Below are 17,460 nucleotides of genomic sequence, written 5' to 3' on the forward strand. Positions count from 1 at the left end.
CATGTGGTTGCCAGCTAGAACTAAGGGGTGCTATCGTTGTGGGGGATGTGTGGCCTGTGAATATGTTCAGATTGGTAAAAACTTTGATAGTTCCAACAAGTCTTTTGAGATCAGAGACTTTATTAATTGCAAAACCAAGGGGGTCTTTTATCGCATTACATGTACTTGTGGCAAGTCGTACATCAGAAAAACCATCAGAGAATTTAGGAGGAGAATAGGAGAACATTTGGGGGACATTCGTAACCAAAGAGATACACCAGTAGCTAGACACGTTAATGGGTCACATAATGGGGATCTTAAGACCATACAATTCATGGGGATTGAGAGGGTTAGGCCACCTAAAAGAGGGGGGGATTTTGACAGGATTCTCCTTCAGAGGGAATCCAGGTGGATATTCCGTCTGAATACCTGCCATCCTCATGGGCTTAATGAGCAATTGAACTACAAGTGCTTTCTTTGAATTAAGAGCCAATGATTGGTTCTATTCAAGTGGCTCAGCCTTTAAGTATAATCCCAGCCAACAAAACAGTTGTTTATTTATTTATATAATCTATCATGATTGATTCGTGGATAAGGATTAATACTGTATCTACAATATTTGATCCTCTGGCCTTATCTAATATGGTTTGAAACAGGGATTTTATTCTACACATATGGATACTGACAAATTGATTAGTATGATCTCCTCCACTTCGCGTCTTTGCCCCTCTTTGATGAAGAAATCTAATAATATACGTGTGAAAAATTAATGTCATATACTCATATAAGTCCAAAATATACGGCTATATGGTATTTGTGGCTTAACAATTTACCCAGTACAACTGGTTATGTGCATACAAAGAGTTACTTGTCCCGTGTATATTGAGCAGTTGTCTTGGTCACGTCCGGCATCTCGGACCAAGGGTTCTGACAACAAACCGTTGGTCTTTACCTGCGTTCTGATTAGACATATGGGCTATACACCTAATGCGGCACTTCCTTGAACCAGAAGCCGGTCGGATGAATGTGGCGCTCTGTAAGCGCTCGTCTGGTATATCCTGTGGTGCCCCTGATAATGGCGCACCCAGGAAGTTTAGGTGGAACCATTGTTACAGGTCCATGTTTCTATGCGGTGCATATTTACCGACGAAAAGAAGTCACGTGTATACCGGATGTGCTACCGGTATGCGCCGCATGAGAAGAACTAGATGACGCAGTCTCCGGAAGTTGCTCTCAGAGTTTAGGTGGTATTTACAGCTGTGAATTGGCGTGTCCACCATCTTGTCAAACGGGCGGGCTTTGAAAACACGAGATCGGCCGGAAATGAGGTAGGATGCTACTTACATGTTACAAGAGATAGTAAGTTATTTAAGTGGGAGGTGCTCATTTGTTTTCTCACCCTGCCATAGTCCGTACCCACAACTGGGTGTAACGGATATAGGAATTCCCTTCCAATGTAGGGGTTCCTCTCTACAAAAATACCCCACATTTACTTTAATTTCTGTTCCCCTGATGAATCTCCCTTAAGGGAGAGGAAACGTGTAGGGAAATACATCTTGGTTATGGTGGGTACAGGATAATAGCCTGACTTGGGAACTGCCCTTGTCAGGGCAGGAGCAATACAGGGGCACGACTGGGTAGTACAGGCATTGTTTCTCCCTCCCCCTTGAAAACAGACTGAGGCTCCTGCATGAGCAACATCATTTGGTGAGATCAAACCATTTTTTATTCGAGCACTGTTTATATTAGCACTATTTTGCACTTTAGCACTTTGTGTATTGTCCATATTAGATTTTATTCAGTGGTACCAATAAAGGTTATGTTTTATATATAAGTGTTCTCTTAGCTAGTACGCCTATTTCATTTTGAGGACCCCTAGGGGTATTACCATTAATACACCCAGTTTGTGCTATTTTTTTTTTTTTTTTACGAACGCACAACAAAAAATCATCATACTTGGCAGTGCATCGGTATGTGCAAACAGGATTAGCATGGGCAAGCACTATAGCAGCCTTATGCATTGAGTGATCTATCAGAGATCACTCAGTTTGCATCATTTACTTTCATTTGCATGACAAAGCAGGCTGCTAAATAACCACCAATTGGTAATAGTTTACAGACTGGCTGACATTTAATGCTGTCTGTGTAAATGGACCCTTAGGCTACTTTCACACTAGCGTCGGTACGGGCCCGTCGCAGTGCGTCGGGCCGATGTACCGACGCATTTTGTGAAATAAAAGCACAACGGGGCAGCAGATGCAGTTTTACAATGAATCCACTGCCCCATTGTGATGTCCGGGGAGGAGGGGGTGGAGTTTCGGCCTCGCATGCGCGGTCGAAAATGGCGGACTCGACGCACAAAAAAGTTACATGTAACATTTTTTGTGCCGACAGTCCGCCGAAACACGACGCATCTGTCGCACGACAGGTGCGACTTGTGGCCATACGTTGCAATGCGTCGCTAATACAAGTCTATGGAGAAAAAACGCATCCTGCAGGCACATTTGCAGGATGCATTTTTTCTCCAAAACGACGCATTGCGACGTACAGCAAACAATGCTAGTGTGAAAGTAGCCTTATAATCAGGGAATACTTGTAGTAAATTTGACATCTTTAATAAACAAGATATGCAAATATATTGCTGTAAATAGTGGAAAAAATTCCATGAATCCGGAAAGGAATCGCAGAAATCCTTTACGTTAGCGATCCTGCCCACAATATGCCTTGATGGCGTTCAAACAATTGTGTTTTATGGAGATGGGCAAGCTAAAAATAAAAATATAATTACTTCTAAGCCATGGTGGTATTATGTGATGATCAAGTGGATATATACTGTATATATATATATATATATATATATATATATATATATACTGCTAAAAAAAATAAAGGGAGCACTAAAGTCCCACATCCTAGATATCACTGAATGAAATATTCCAATTGTAAATCTTTATTCATTACATAATGGAATTAGGTTACAGGATGATCCATCTTCAGTGGAAATGCCTCAAGACAAGGAAATGATGCTCAGTAGTGTGTGTGGCCTCCACGTGCCTGTATGACCTCCCTACAATGCCTGGGCATGCTCCTGATGAGGCAGCAGATGGTCTCCTGAGATATCTCCTCCCCCACCTAGACTAAAGCATCCGCCAACTCCTGGACAGTCTGTGGTGCAACGTGACGTTGGTGGATGGTGCGAGACATGATGTCCCAGATGTGTTCAATCAGATTCAGGTCTGGGGAATGTGTGGGCCAGTCCACAGCTTCAATGCCTTCATCTTACAGGAACTGCTGACATTCTCCAGCCACATGAGATCTGACATTGTCCAGCATTAGGAGGAACCCAGGGCCAACTGCACCAGCATATGGTCTCACAAGGGGTCTGAGGATCTCATCTCGGTACCTAATGGCAGTCAAGCTATCTCTGGTGAGCAGATGGAGGGCTGTGCGGCCCTCCAAATAAATGCCACCCAACACCATTACTGACCCACTGCCAAACCGGTCATGCTGAAGGATGTTGCAGGCAGCAGATCGCTCTCCACAGCATCTCCAGACTCTGTCACATCTGTCACATGGGCTCAGTGTGAACCTGCTTTCATCTGTGAAGAGCACAGGGCACCAGTGGCAAATTTGCCAATCCTGGTGTTCTGTGGCAAATGCCAAGTGTCCTGCATGGTGTTGGGCTGTGAGCACAACCCCCATCTCTGGACATCGGACACTCAGACCATCCTCATGGAGTTGGTTTCTAACCGTTTGTGCAGACACATGCACATTTGTGGCCTTCAGGAGGTCATTTTGCTGGGCCCTGGCAGTGCTCCTCCTGTTCCTCCTTGCACAAAGGCTGAAGAAGCGGTCCTGCTGCTGGGTTGTTGCCCTCCTACGGCCCCCTCCATGTCTCCTGGTGTACTGGCCTGTCTCCTGGTAGCACCTTCAGCCTCTGGACACTACGGTGACAGACACACCAAACCTTCTTGCCACAGCTCGCATTGATGTGCCGTCCTGGATAAGCTGCACTACCTGAGCCACTTGTGTGTGTTGTAGAGTCTGTCTCATGCTACCATGAGTGTGAAAGCACAACCAACATTCAAAAGTGACCAAAACATCAGCCAGAAAGCATTGGTACTGAGATGTGGTCTGTGGTCCCCACCTGCAGAACCACTCCTTTATTGAGTATGTCTTGATAATTGGCAATAATTTTCATCTGTTGTCTATTTCATTTGCACAACAGCATGTGAAATTGATTGTCAAACAGTGTTTCTTCCCAAGTGGACAGTTTGATTTCGCAGACATTTAATTTACTTGGAGTTATATTCTGCTGTTTAAGTGTTCCCTTTATTTTTTTGAGCAGTGTATATATATATATATATATATATATATATATATATATATATATATGTATATATATATATATATATATATATATATATATATATAAATCCAAGCGAAGAAAAAACAGAAGTGCACTCACCGGACTCTAATGCGATAGTCCTTTATTTAGAACATGTGCAGGCAAACTTGGGGAGAACGTGGACAAAAAGTGACGGCCGTTTCGCACTGCCGTGCTTCTATAGGTTTCTCGTGGCAGCGTGAAACGGCCGTCGTCTTTTGTCCACATTCTCCCCAAGTTTGCCTGCACATGTTCTAAATAAAGGACTATCGCATTAGAGACCGGTGAGTGCACTTCTGTTTTTTCTTCGCTTGGATTTATACATTCAACTGTTTTTGTGCACCCAGTGTCTGGCATTAGGCGTACATGGCACAGCAGCGGCACTAAGCTGTGGTACTAAGCTGTGGAGGTGGTGAACACGGAGGTGTAGCGGTGCTGTGTATTTTTTTCTACATTTCTATATATATATATAATATACAGTACGTTTCAGAAGGTTAAAAATCTCCAATTGATTTTTAAATAATTGTTTTTACTATAATTATTAACATTATTATTAAAATGATTACATTATTATTGTTATTATTCACTATTATTGCTATTAATAAACTCTGTATCATCTGTCACTATTTAGATTGCTACATAGAAAAATCTTATTGTATGGTAAAATGTGCCTGCTTGTCTTTGATTAAATTTACACTTTTTTAATTTGCAGGTTAACAGGGATGAGCCTGCCATCTCCCGTGATAAGCAATAAAAATTGGTTGCGCCTTCATTTTACATCTGACAGTAACCACAGAAGAAAAGGATTTAATGCCCAATTCCAAGGTACACATAACTGTTTAATATATAACTTTCCCTACTAAAATACTTTTTTTAGTACAAATAATAGTGGGGTTTACAAGAGAAAAAAAATGGTTCAAGCAATAAAATGGATTCATAATGCACACACCTAATTGTAGGGTCATACTGTACTCCTGACACCAAAAGAGATCATCAGACAAAAGCGTCTACATTAGCTCATTCATTAGTTACTAGGCAGAGTTTGGACTCTTTTGTATTTATTGTATTTATAAACCAGACACGGCTCGGACCATCTCATAGTGGCTATGGCAATGCAGCTCATTTCTTTTCAAGTGAATAGTCAGACTCACATCAATCTGATCCTCAGTTACAGAAAGCCTTTCTAATACTATACTGTTCAATTAGCAAGCTTTAGAAGAACTAATTGTGAAATATATTTTTACAGACTTAGTTGTTCAAGAAAATGTGTTTTATTCATGTAATAATCATGGGCATATAAGAATAAATAGAGCATATTAGTCCCCATATAGTTACATTTTAAGACATTTTATTAATCATATATCTACTAATCAATCAACAGACAATGGATTTTAATCCTCCCGTACACGTTTAGATAGTTGCTGACCAAACAATGATTGGCTGATTATTTGGCTATCAGCATTCTTGGCTGACTCTAATGCACACCTGAGCGCTTTTTTTCCTGAACACTTCTGCATTCTTTATGAGATAGCCACTTCCAGTCATTATTAGCAGTAGTTTAACTTTTAGAGAACAAAAGGATCAGAAGTCCAAAATTGGACATGTTTGACTAGCGGAAGAGTCATTCAGCCAATTCAGATTAGACTATCAGATTAACTCATTGATGTTGGCAAGATCTGCTGATGTTAGTGTAATGTGTTTTGGGAAGCTTTAGAAGTTTAAACTAATCTCTATTTAAAAAACTTCTTTCTTTTGTAGACAGAGAGTTAATTCTGTAATATAAAGTCCCTGTTTTACCATTAAATTTACTGAGTACAAAGCAGTGATGATAAACAACCAATCAAGTGTACCTAATTGATAGAGATGTAGCAGCAGAGATACAAAAATATATAATAAAATGTATCTTTTAATTAATCAACTAAAATGTCAATATGGTACACACTAAAAAAAACATAAAAGTCCGTCAGTGCATTATACCTCAAATCAGCGTTTAATTGTGTATAGAGATGATCCATTCACTGTTAACCACTTTTGAGACAGATAGAGTGGAAGTCCAACATAGGTTCTAGTTTATGTGCTGGATAGTGCAATATATGCCTAAGGCAAGTAGAATATGACAAAAATACAAAAGAACACCCCTGGGGATATGAAAAGAGTAAGTGTACCCGTATTAATACTAGATGCTAATAATCAAAGAACATTATAATATAACATGATAAACAAAACAAAAAACAATGGTGGATCACAGATTTGTTGGGGACAAAATGCTGTACCCCTAAATTAATCGTGAGAATGGTAATGGTAGAAAAGCACTAACATAGCAATTTCAATACCTATGTGGTACACTTAAAGGCCATCCCAGTGATGGATCAGAAATATTGGAATGAGTATTGATAGCAAGCATTGGTATATACACATTTGAGACACTAAGGTTCCAAAGATATGTAGTAGCTAGTGATGAGCGAGTATGCTCGTTACTCGGGGTTTCTGAGCATGCTCAGGTGATCTCCGAGTATTTTGCTTGTGCTCGGAGATTTAGTTTGTGTCACCGCAGCTGCACGATTTGCTTCTGCTAGACAGCCTGAACACATGTGGGGATTCCCTAACAAACAGGCAATCCCCACATGTGTTCAGGCTGTCGCAAATCATGCAGTTGTGATGACACAAACTAAATCTCTGAGCACGCCCAAAATACTTGGAGTTCACCTGAGCATGGTCAAAAATCTCAAGTAACGAGCATACTCGCTCATCACTAGTAGTAGGCCAAAAATTAAAATGGTAGAACCAACTGTCAGGGAAATATAAATTATTTCCTATTATCCTGACAAATTGTTGATGAAGGTTGCATAATAGAGCATTAGTAATTGGGTTTGAGCAATCATTCCTCTCACTGAAAACTTGCATTGTTCTTGCGAGGACCCTGTGCAAAAAGTTTTGAAGATCGAACTCAGCATTTATTAGATCTGAGACAATAATGTGTGTAGCAGTTTCACCCTTTCTCCTCTTTGCTTTTATGTCCTATCTTTTATTTGGCATTTATGGCTACACCAGGAGAGGACACTCTTATTGCCCTCTCTACTATAAAATAAATTTACTCCATGTGCAAAATCAGGCACCAAATGATTGCGGCACTAATGTAATGTGCCGCAGAGCCAGTCTGTCACCAGAGCCCTGGTGACCCAGAAGCCAGCCCAAGCCTAGGTGGTGCTGCTGCAGAGGTTCAACAGGTGAATGCCAGCCCTATGCACAACCAGGGCAGCGTGGACCCCTATCTGCGGCTGTCCTTGGAGCAACTCCCTGCAGACAATCGTGAGGGACATCTGAAGCTGATCCAGCAACACCAAGAGGCCAAGAGAGCAGAGCGGCAGGCCTAATCCAAGTAAGAGGCCGAGAGAGCCAAGCGAAAGGCCCAAGCTCAAATAGACCATGAACTGGAGATGGCTCGACTCAGGGTGGCCCCATCTAACCCACGGAGCTGTGAGTCCAATAATGCAACAAACTTTAAACCCTGGCCAGAGCACTTTCCAGTGATGGAAAAGGACAGGTACTTGGACTTTTCTGCGGGGATTTGAGAAAGCCTGCAGATAGTACCAGCTGCCTGAGGACCAAGGGGCCCTATATTTGTCTCCAGGGTTCAGACAAAAAGCTCTGGAGGCATTTGCTTCTCTCCCTCGAGACCAAGATGGAGACTTGAGGTCATCAAGCAGGCCCTGATAAAAAAGTACCAACTGACTCCTGAGGTTTACAGCAAAAAGTTTCAGAACCTCCAAAATGGACCACACAACAGTTACAGTGATGTGATGCATGGACTCAGAAACCATTTTGATCAGTGAGTCAAAGGACTGTCAGTGACAACCCTTCAGTAGCTGCAGGACCTGATAGTGAAAAACCAGTTCCTACATCTGTGTCTGGCTGAGGTGCGACAGTTTGTGATGAACCAGGAGCCAAAAATTGTGAATAAAGCTGCTCAGATAGCCAACACCTATGAGGCCAACCGTAAACCAGAGGTGCGGAAGCTGGTCACCGCCAGCTTGAAAGAGGGTAAGCCATCGACGACCATCCCTGCCCCTGCCAGATGACCTTCTGGAGGCCCTGTTCCCTTTACCAGTGCCAGGCCAACTGCTAGTCCCTCATGTGCTATTTCTACAGTTGGACTGGACACCTCAGCACCACTTGTCTGGAGAAGCAGAAGAAGAGCCCCCCATCCAAGGCCTCAGGGCCTAATGCTGCAGCTCTTTTTGTGGGTGGGGCAGTTAGGAGGGCCTGTTAAACTTTTCAGAGAGTCACCATGGGGGCACTGTCACTATGGGCTTCAAGGACACAGGAGACAAACGAACCCTCATCCAACATGAGCTGGTGACCCCTAAAGAGATTGTCATGGGGAAAACCCTGACTGTCAATGGGATTGGGGTGTCCGCTGTCCCTTGCTGATGACCCAGGTTTTTATAGATTGGGGTGCCCAGAGTGGGGTGAAGGAAGTGGTGGTGTCCAAAAACCTACCCACAAATGTTTTGATGGGAACTGACTTTGGGGGAATTTTTGGTATTGTGTCCCTGACACACCTCCCTAATCTGATACAGAGAGTAATGTTAATGCTAGTGATGTGATTTTGCATGCTTTACCTAATAATGATGTACCTGGAGGTACAGGAGTACTCAGCCATGTCACGCTGTGAGGTGATGTTGCTGAGAAACCCCTAACAGGAGCAAGCGTCAGTGCTAAGGGAAATGGGGAGAGGCATGGGAACCACAAAGAAGGTGATACCATGCGACTGACCAGTGCCACAAAGGAAGGTGACCTGGCCAGTGGTAACTGCCCCATAAACAGCACTGCTACTGATGTAATGGGGAGGATGGGGAGGTAGCACCCATAGCCGAACAGGCTGATGGGACTGTGGTATTCCCCGGAGATACGGCCTATATATCCGCTGTCACCTGCAGTCAGAGTGCCCAGAATTGCGAGTTACGGACCCAGAGCAGGTCCCAGAGGGTCCCCATGAGGACGGGACCAGGCAGCTCTGCACTCAGATGCTAGACTGGAGGCCTTGAGAAACCTCACCGAGAAGCCCACCTCCGAGACTGATAAGGAGAGGGTATTCTGGAAACAAAAGAGGTTGTACCGGGAGATGGTTCCCTGAAAACCCAAAAACAGAAGTGGTTGAGGGAGAAGCAGCTGGTCGTACCCTACCAATTTAGGAGTGAGTTATCACAGATTACCAATGAGATTCCACTCGCTGGACACTTGGGGGTCAGTAAAACTAAGGCCTGGCTGTCTTAACACTTCTATTGGCCCAAAATGGGGACAGATGTAACAAACTACTGTCATTCCTGTATCACACGTCAAAGAGTGGGAAAGTCAGGGCCTGCTCACAAAGCTCCTCTGATCTCTTTGCCAGTGATAGAAGAGCTTTTCCAGAGGATTGGTGTGGACATTGTGGGACCACTGTTATGAACTGGTGGCCTAGGAGCAGCATAAGACGTACTCTGGAGAAGGTGGTACCTGTACTGACCGCAGACCCTGAACTTAACACCGCAACTAGAAGTAGCCGTGGAATGTACCTGTCACTCCCTAGACATCTCGACACAGCTGGAGGACTAATTACCCCTAGAGATAGAAAGGGGAAAACTATCTTGCCTCAGAGAAAATCCCCCACAAAGGATAGACATCCCCCCACAAATATTGACTGTGAGAAGAGAGGGAAATAACATACGCAGACTGATAAATGCTGCGATTCAGAGACAGCAGCGCTACCACTTACAACCACCGGAGGGAGCACAAGAGCAGAATTCACAACAGACCACTGGCCATACCCAGCAGCTCTGGAAAGCATTTCATCCTTACTGTGGTAGACTATGCTACAAGGTATCCAGAGGCAGTGGCTCTGTCCTCAACTAGGGTGGATAAGGTGGCAGATGCCCCATTGGCCATCTTTTCTCTAGTAAGATTTCCCAGGGAGATGCTTACCGACCAGGGGACTCAATTCATGTCTCGCCTAATGGAGGCTCTCTAAGAAAATTCAGGTGCAGTATCTGGTATCGAGCGTGTATCATCCTCAAACCAATGATTGTGTGAGCACTTCAATGGTACACTCAAACAGATGCTAAAATGCTGGTTGAGACCCAGGGACATAATTGGGAGCATTACCTCCCACACCTGCTATTTGCTTACCAAGAGTTTCCACAGACCTCGATGGGCTTCTACCCCTTTGAGCTCCTATACAGCAGGTGAGTCCGGGACCCCTTGGTTTGGTAGAAGTGTCCATCGTCAAGTATGTCATGCAGTTCCGTGACAAAATGCAGACCTTGACGCAGTTGCTGCATGACAACATGGCGCAGGCCCAGACTGACCAGAAGCACTGGTATGACCAGAATGGACCTGCCAGGTGGGTCAAAAAGTGTGGGTGCTGGTCCATATACCAAAAGACATGCTTCAGGTGGCCTGGGGAGGCATGTATGTCATACACCAACAGCTCAACCCGGTAACCTACGTGGTCGCTCTTAACCATGATCAGGGTAGGCAAAAGACCTTCCATGTCAATATGATGAAGGCTAATCAAGAACTTGTAGCCTGTATCATACCGTTCTGCAACCTGCATGAGGATGGGGAGGAAGATCCCCTCCTGGACATGCTGGCCCAAGCGAAGGCCAGTTGGTTAATAGAGGACATGGAGGTGAGCGCCTTGCTATCTGCACACCAGCGGTCGCAGCTGCGAGCAACGCTGAAATCCTTCCAAGTAATGTTTATCAACCTGGCTGGTAGGACTGAGGTAGCGGTCCACAAAGTGAACACTGGTAATCATGTCCCAATCCGGCGGACATCCTATTGAATCTCGAACGAGGTGCTGCACGTCTTGCTCCAGGTGATCAATGAGATGTTACAGTTGAGGGTGATTAAGCAGTCCAAGAGTGAATAGGCCTTGCCTGAAGTCCTGGTTCCATAGAAGAATTGGACCACCCGGTTCTGTGTGGACTACAGGGGGCTCAATGCCATAACAGCCTCCGATGTGCACCTAATGCCACGTATTGAGGAGCTGCTTGAGCAGTTAGCTGGTGCGCGCTATTTTTTCCATTACGGATCTGAGCTAGGGATATTGGCAGATTCCCCTGTGCCCCGAGGCACAGGAGAAGTCCGCCTTTATCACCCCTTTGAACTGTACGAGTCCACGGTCATGCCTTTTGGCATGAAGAATGCCCCTGCCACATTCCAGCAGATAGTCAACTACCTGCTTCAGGGACTGGAGAGGTGCACTGTGGTGTACCTGGGTGACATTGCTGCCTTCAGTCCAACCAGGAAGGATCACCTCGAGCATGTGCAGCAGGTGCTGGGGCACATCCAACAAGTGGGCTTGACCATCAAGCCAGAAAAATATCAGATGGGCATGAGCAAGGTCCACTACCTGGGGCACCGGGTAGGTGGGGGTATTATGAGGCCAGAGCCAGGGAAAGTAGATGCTATCGTGTCCTGGCCCACCCCCAGGACCAAGAAGCAGGTGATGTCCTTCCTGGGCACTGCAGGGTACTATAGGCATTTTGCATAAAACTATAGTAGCCTTGCGAAGCCCTTGCCGGACCTCACCAAGAAAAACCTACTCCATACAGTCAATTGGACAAACAACTGTTAGGTGGCCTTTCTGGCTTTGAAGACAGCCCTGAGCAGCTCTCCTATGATAAGGGCAGTCGACAGCAGTCGGCCGTTTTTAGTACAGACTGACGCCAGCAAGTTTGGCATCAATGCTGTGCTCAGCCATTTTGACTCGGGGAGCCAAGAGCACCCTGTGTTGTACCTAAGCCAGAAGCTCCTGCCAAGGGAAGTGGCCTATTCCACCATAGAGAAGGAGTGCCTGGCCATGGTTTAGGCCTTGCAACCCTACTTGTATGGGCGCACCTTCATTGTGACAGACCACAACCCCCTGAGTTGGCTGCACACTGTGTCCGGTACGAATGGAAGGTTGCTATGCTGGAGCCTTGACCTCCAGCAGTACAGCTTTAATAATAATAATGATTTTATTTTTATAGCACCAACATATTCCGCAGCACTTTACATTTTAGAGCTGACTTGTACAGACAATAGACATTAAAGCATAACAATAAACACATAGATCAACAGATAACAAAAGGAATGAGGGCCCTACTCGCAAGCTTACAATCTATGATAAAATAGGGGAGATAAGAAAGGTGGATGGTAACATTTGCTTTCATTGTTCGGACCGGCCATAATGTAGGAAATCGGGTGTTCATGAAATGCTGCATGAACCGGTTATCAGCCAGAATATGCAAAAGTACAGATGCAGATGGGGATGAAGGGGTGTCCGGCAGTGCTGCTGGTGTCTGGCGCTGCTGCTCCGTGCTTTGCGGGAGTGCTGGTGCCTGATGGCGCTGCTTGGGTGTCCGGCAGTCCTGCTGTGAGTGTCCGGTGCTTCTGCTCAGTGCTCTGCTGGTGTCTAGTGCTGTGGGTGCCCGGATGGCGCTGCCCACTGCTGCTGTGGCAGTCCCCGGTGCTGCCGGGGTTCTTCTGACATTTTGTGAAAGGGGAAAGCCCTGGCAGTCCCATGATTTCATGTGCAGTGAACTCCGGGAAAATGGCCAACGGGGGAGCGGCACATACCACAGATGGAGATCTTGCCAGGAAGATCTCAGGAGATGAGATTTCAGTGCTGAAATCTCAACTCCCGAGATCTCTGTGCCGATATCTCCATCTGCTCATGCACCGCCCCACTGGCCGCCATTTTTCAGGAGTCCACCAGCCAGGAAACTATGGGACTGCTGGAGTGGGCCCCTGCAGCACCGGAGACTGCCACAGCAGCATCAGGCAGTGCTAACTGTGCACCCACAGCATCGAAGACACCGGCAGAGCACCAGGCAGCAGCGCCGGTCACCCACTATAGTACCGCCGGACACCTTTTCATCCCAGCCTCTGGCCTGCAGCAATGGTACCGGTAAGGTAAATTTGCATTAAAAGATGCATCCCCATTTCCACCTCAAATTTGGAGGAAAAAAAAAAGTGCATCTTTTAATCCGAAAAATACGGTATTTCTGACATCCCTCTTTAAGTTGATTGATAGATTATATAATGTTTATTAATTTGAATGTTAGGAAAAGTTCATTCATAGGAAGCTAAGTTAACCCCTTAATGACCGTCAATACATCATTTTACTGACCTGAGATATAGAAGAATAGCATCCCCATACAGTTAATAATCCAGCATCTGTCAGCTGTACTCTATAGCTGACAACTTGCTGTATGATTCAAAAATTTGGCCTGGTCAATAAGGGGTTAAATCTAAACAAGAGCGATCAGAGCAGGCTCTGGTCTCTACTTTTAGAGACAAAAGGGTTTGAACAAGAACTCAACTAGTTATTCTTTTTATTATAAATTAAGCATTGCCAAAGGAAGAGTTAAGAGAAAGCATATGACACATATCAGTTACAGCTAATAAAGGAGTAATCCCATGGCAACCATTATTAAATTCCACTGTCAGTCACTAACGCTAGTATTCAAATGGCCTGCTCTCATGCATTGAATCCCTTTGTCCTCCCGTGATATGATTCTGATGATCTGATGGACTACTACAGCAGCCAGTGATCTGCTTAAGGACCATATTACTGTTATCTTTGTTTTCCTGTGAGCTTAACATTGAGCTTCACATGAGAATGTCAGTTACGCTGTATACTGCAGTGTATGGTATGAGTTAGCAAATAATTACATGTTCAATTCCAATAATACGACAAAAAGTGAAAGCTAAAACATTATATATTGTTGTTATTATTATTATTATTATTATTATTATTATTATTATTATTATCCACTCTTCTTTTAACAATTTCTAAGAACATTTGGTTTATTCTCTCTAGGAATGAGAGTGGATAATACCCTAAAAGTAAAGTTTCACACAAAAAATATAACCATTTTTCTGTATAAGGATCAACACTGGACACAGAACATATCTCCAGGGTTCTCATTACAAGAGATACATTGTTGGCATTTGGGATTCACCTTAACATCTTTCCTTGAAGCCAATGCACATTGCTTGATGCACTTGATTATTTTGTTCTCAAATATAGAAATTCAATCATATGAAAAAGTCACACTATAGATTAGCAATACCTATGTGTGGTGAAAAAGATGAGGTTTTGCTGTTACAGATCCATTAAGAAAAATGGAGTTTCATTAAATGAACGTGTTTCATTAAAAATATTACAACTAATTTCTAATAATATAAAATTTAAGTTTAAAAATAACTACTGACATCCACAAAGTAATCAATAAAGTTATCTTGTGTTAGTAATCAATTGTGTTTGAGCCATTGCCTGGAGATTTTTTTTTTACTTTCAGGCATACAGTAAATTGCCAATATACCGGTAAACAACGTTTGCATCAAGGGAAAAAAAATAAAATATATAGCAAGAATATGGACATCATTTTTGGAACATATGCAAACACAGCATAATGAGCACTGAAGAGAACTATACATATATATGTATGAAAGGCTCAGCTTTAAAATAAAGAGCAAATGAAAATCTGAAAACTAATAATATGTATCAGTATTGATGTCATAGAAGTCAATAGAGTCTAAAACATGGATCAATATTTAAGACTCTATTGATGTTTTTTTTTTTTTTTTTTAAAGAAGAAAGCTGATATATATTCGGGTCAGTCCAAAATGTAAATCAGTGTACTATTTCCATAGGAGTCATTAAAGAATAAAAATGTATTTATATTATGGACATCATTGACCTTTGGAAAGAGAACAAGATCTTTTTTGCAGGCTTATATATTGACTCAGAATTAAAACAGATCTATGATTTTCCTATTCTCTAGTTTGGCACTGAATCAGAAATAACTTAGAATGGAACTTTAATTTCAAAACTCTACATAAATCAATAGTAGGGGCTAACGTAAGAAACTTTGTAAAATACAGTGGGTATGGAAAACATTCATACCCCTTTAAATTTTTCACTTTTTGTTTCATTGCAGCTATTTGGTAAATTCAAAAAAGTTTTGACTGGAAAAAAAACAGAACTGTAGTAATTTTTGCAAATTTATTAAAAATGAAAAACTGAAACATCACATGGTCATAAGTATTCAGACCCTTTGCTCAGTATTGAGTAGAAGCACCCTTTTGAGCTAGTACAGCCATGAGTCTTCTTAGGAATGATGCAACAAGTTTTTTACACCTGGATTTGGGGATCCAATGCCATTCTTCCTTACAGATCCTCTCCAGTTCTGTCAGGTTGGATGGTGAACATTGGTGGACAGTAGTGTAGAGCATTCCGATACTGCAAATATCGGGTATCGCCGATATTCGCTGTATCGGAATTCCTATACTGAGTTCTGATATTTTTGCGATATCGGATACCGGTTTCGGAAGTTCCCATAGTGCAATGATGCACTATAATGGAGTGTGGGTGGTGCGTGGGCGGAGACTGTGTGTGTGTGTGGGGGCGGGGTCTGTGTGTGCCTGCCAGGGCTCTGTGCGGCGTGCCGGGGCTCTGTGCGGTGTGCCAGGGCTCTGTGCGGGGCTCTGTGGGGCTCTGTGCGGCGTGCCAGGGCTCTGTGCGTGTGTGCAGGCATCGTCCGATGGGACTACAAGTCCCATCGGATGATGCCTGCAACAGTGAAAGGGATTGACACATTAGTCAATGATGGGACAGTAGTAGTCCCATCATCCGGCTAATATGTTGAATGTAAAAAACAAAAAAACAAAACATACATACTACATACATACTACATACATACTACATAAATACTACATACTACATACATGCTACATACTACATACATACTACATACATACTACATACATACTACATACATAGATACATACTGCATACTACATACATACTACATACTACATACATACTACATACTACATACTACATACATACTATATACATACTACATACATACTATATACATACTGCGTACTACATACATACGTACATACTACATACCTACATACATACTACATACATACTACATACATAAATACTACATACATACTACATACATACTACATACATACATACTACATGCATACATACATACATTCTACATACATACATACTACATACATACGTACTACATACGTACTACATACATACTACATACATACTACATGCATACTACATACATACTACACTTTGTTCCCTGAAGCCAGTGTCATCTGTAAAAAAAATTTAAATAGCAAACAACCAATATACTCCCTGTCCGCAGAAATCCACGAGTGTCCTATGACGATCTCCCATGGAGAACGGCAGCATCAGCTGATGTGACTGCTCTCTAGGGGCTCCAGGAACACAATGACGGGAGGAAGGTATCCTTCCACACTGTATTCCTCTGATGCAACGGATCTGTCATGTTTTGGTGGACCGTCGGTACGAAAAATGTTCAAGTGAACGTTTTTTGTCTGTCGCGTCCGCCATTTTCTACAGCGCATGCGTGGCCGAAACTCCGCCCCCTCCTCCCCGGACTTCAGAATGGACAGCGGATGCATTGAAAAACTGCATCCGCTGCCCACGTCGCGTCCAAATTTCACAACGTGCGTCGGTACGTCAGCCCGACGCAAGTGTGAAAGATTCCTTATTGAGCGTTGAATAAAAAAAATAAAAAAACGGAAAAAAAACGGCGTGGGCTCCCGCGCAATTTTCTGCGCCAGAGGGGGAAAGCCGATGGCCGGGGGCCATTATTTGTAGCCTGCTATGAATATCAGCCCGCAGCTGTCTGCGTAGCCTTTACTGGCTATTAAAATAGGAAGACCCCCCAAAAAAATGACATGGGGTCCCCCTATATTTTATAGCCAGAAAGGCTACACAGACAGCTGCAGGCTGATATTCATAGTCTAGAGAGGGGCCATGGATATTGGCACCCCCGGCTACAAATACCAGTCCGCAGCTGCCCCAGAAATGGCGCATCTGTAAAATGTGCCAATTCCGGCACTTAGCCCCTCTCTTCCCATGCCCGTGTAGCGGTGGGATGTGGGGTAATAAAGGGTTAATGTCACCTTGCTATTGTAAGGTGACATTAAGCCGGGTTAATAACGGAGAGGCGTCAATAAGACCCCTATCCATTATTAATCCAATAGTAGGAAAGGGTTAA

At 43.6% G+C, this 17,460-nt stretch overlaps 1 protein-coding gene across 2 annotated transcripts in view; it reads left to right on the forward strand.

The window, feature by feature from the left end:
• Positions 1-17,460, forward strand: part of CSMD1 (CUB and Sushi multiple domains 1) — a 2,858,343-nt gene that overhangs the window by 1,615,355 nt on the left and 1,225,528 nt on the right. For both annotated transcript variants that reach the window (XM_077290057.1, XM_077290056.1), the window contains exon 6: positions 5,079-5,191. In XM_077290057.1, coding sequence (XP_077146172.1) covers positions 5,079-5,191 — 113 coding nt within the window. The remainder of the gene's footprint in view (positions 1-5,078; positions 5,192-17,460) is intronic.

This window comes from Ranitomeya variabilis, chromosome 2 (assembly GCF_051348905.1).
Source record: "Ranitomeya variabilis isolate aRanVar5 chromosome 2, aRanVar5.hap1, whole genome shotgun sequence".
NCBI lineage: Eukaryota > Metazoa > Chordata > Amphibia > Anura > Dendrobatidae > Ranitomeya > Ranitomeya variabilis.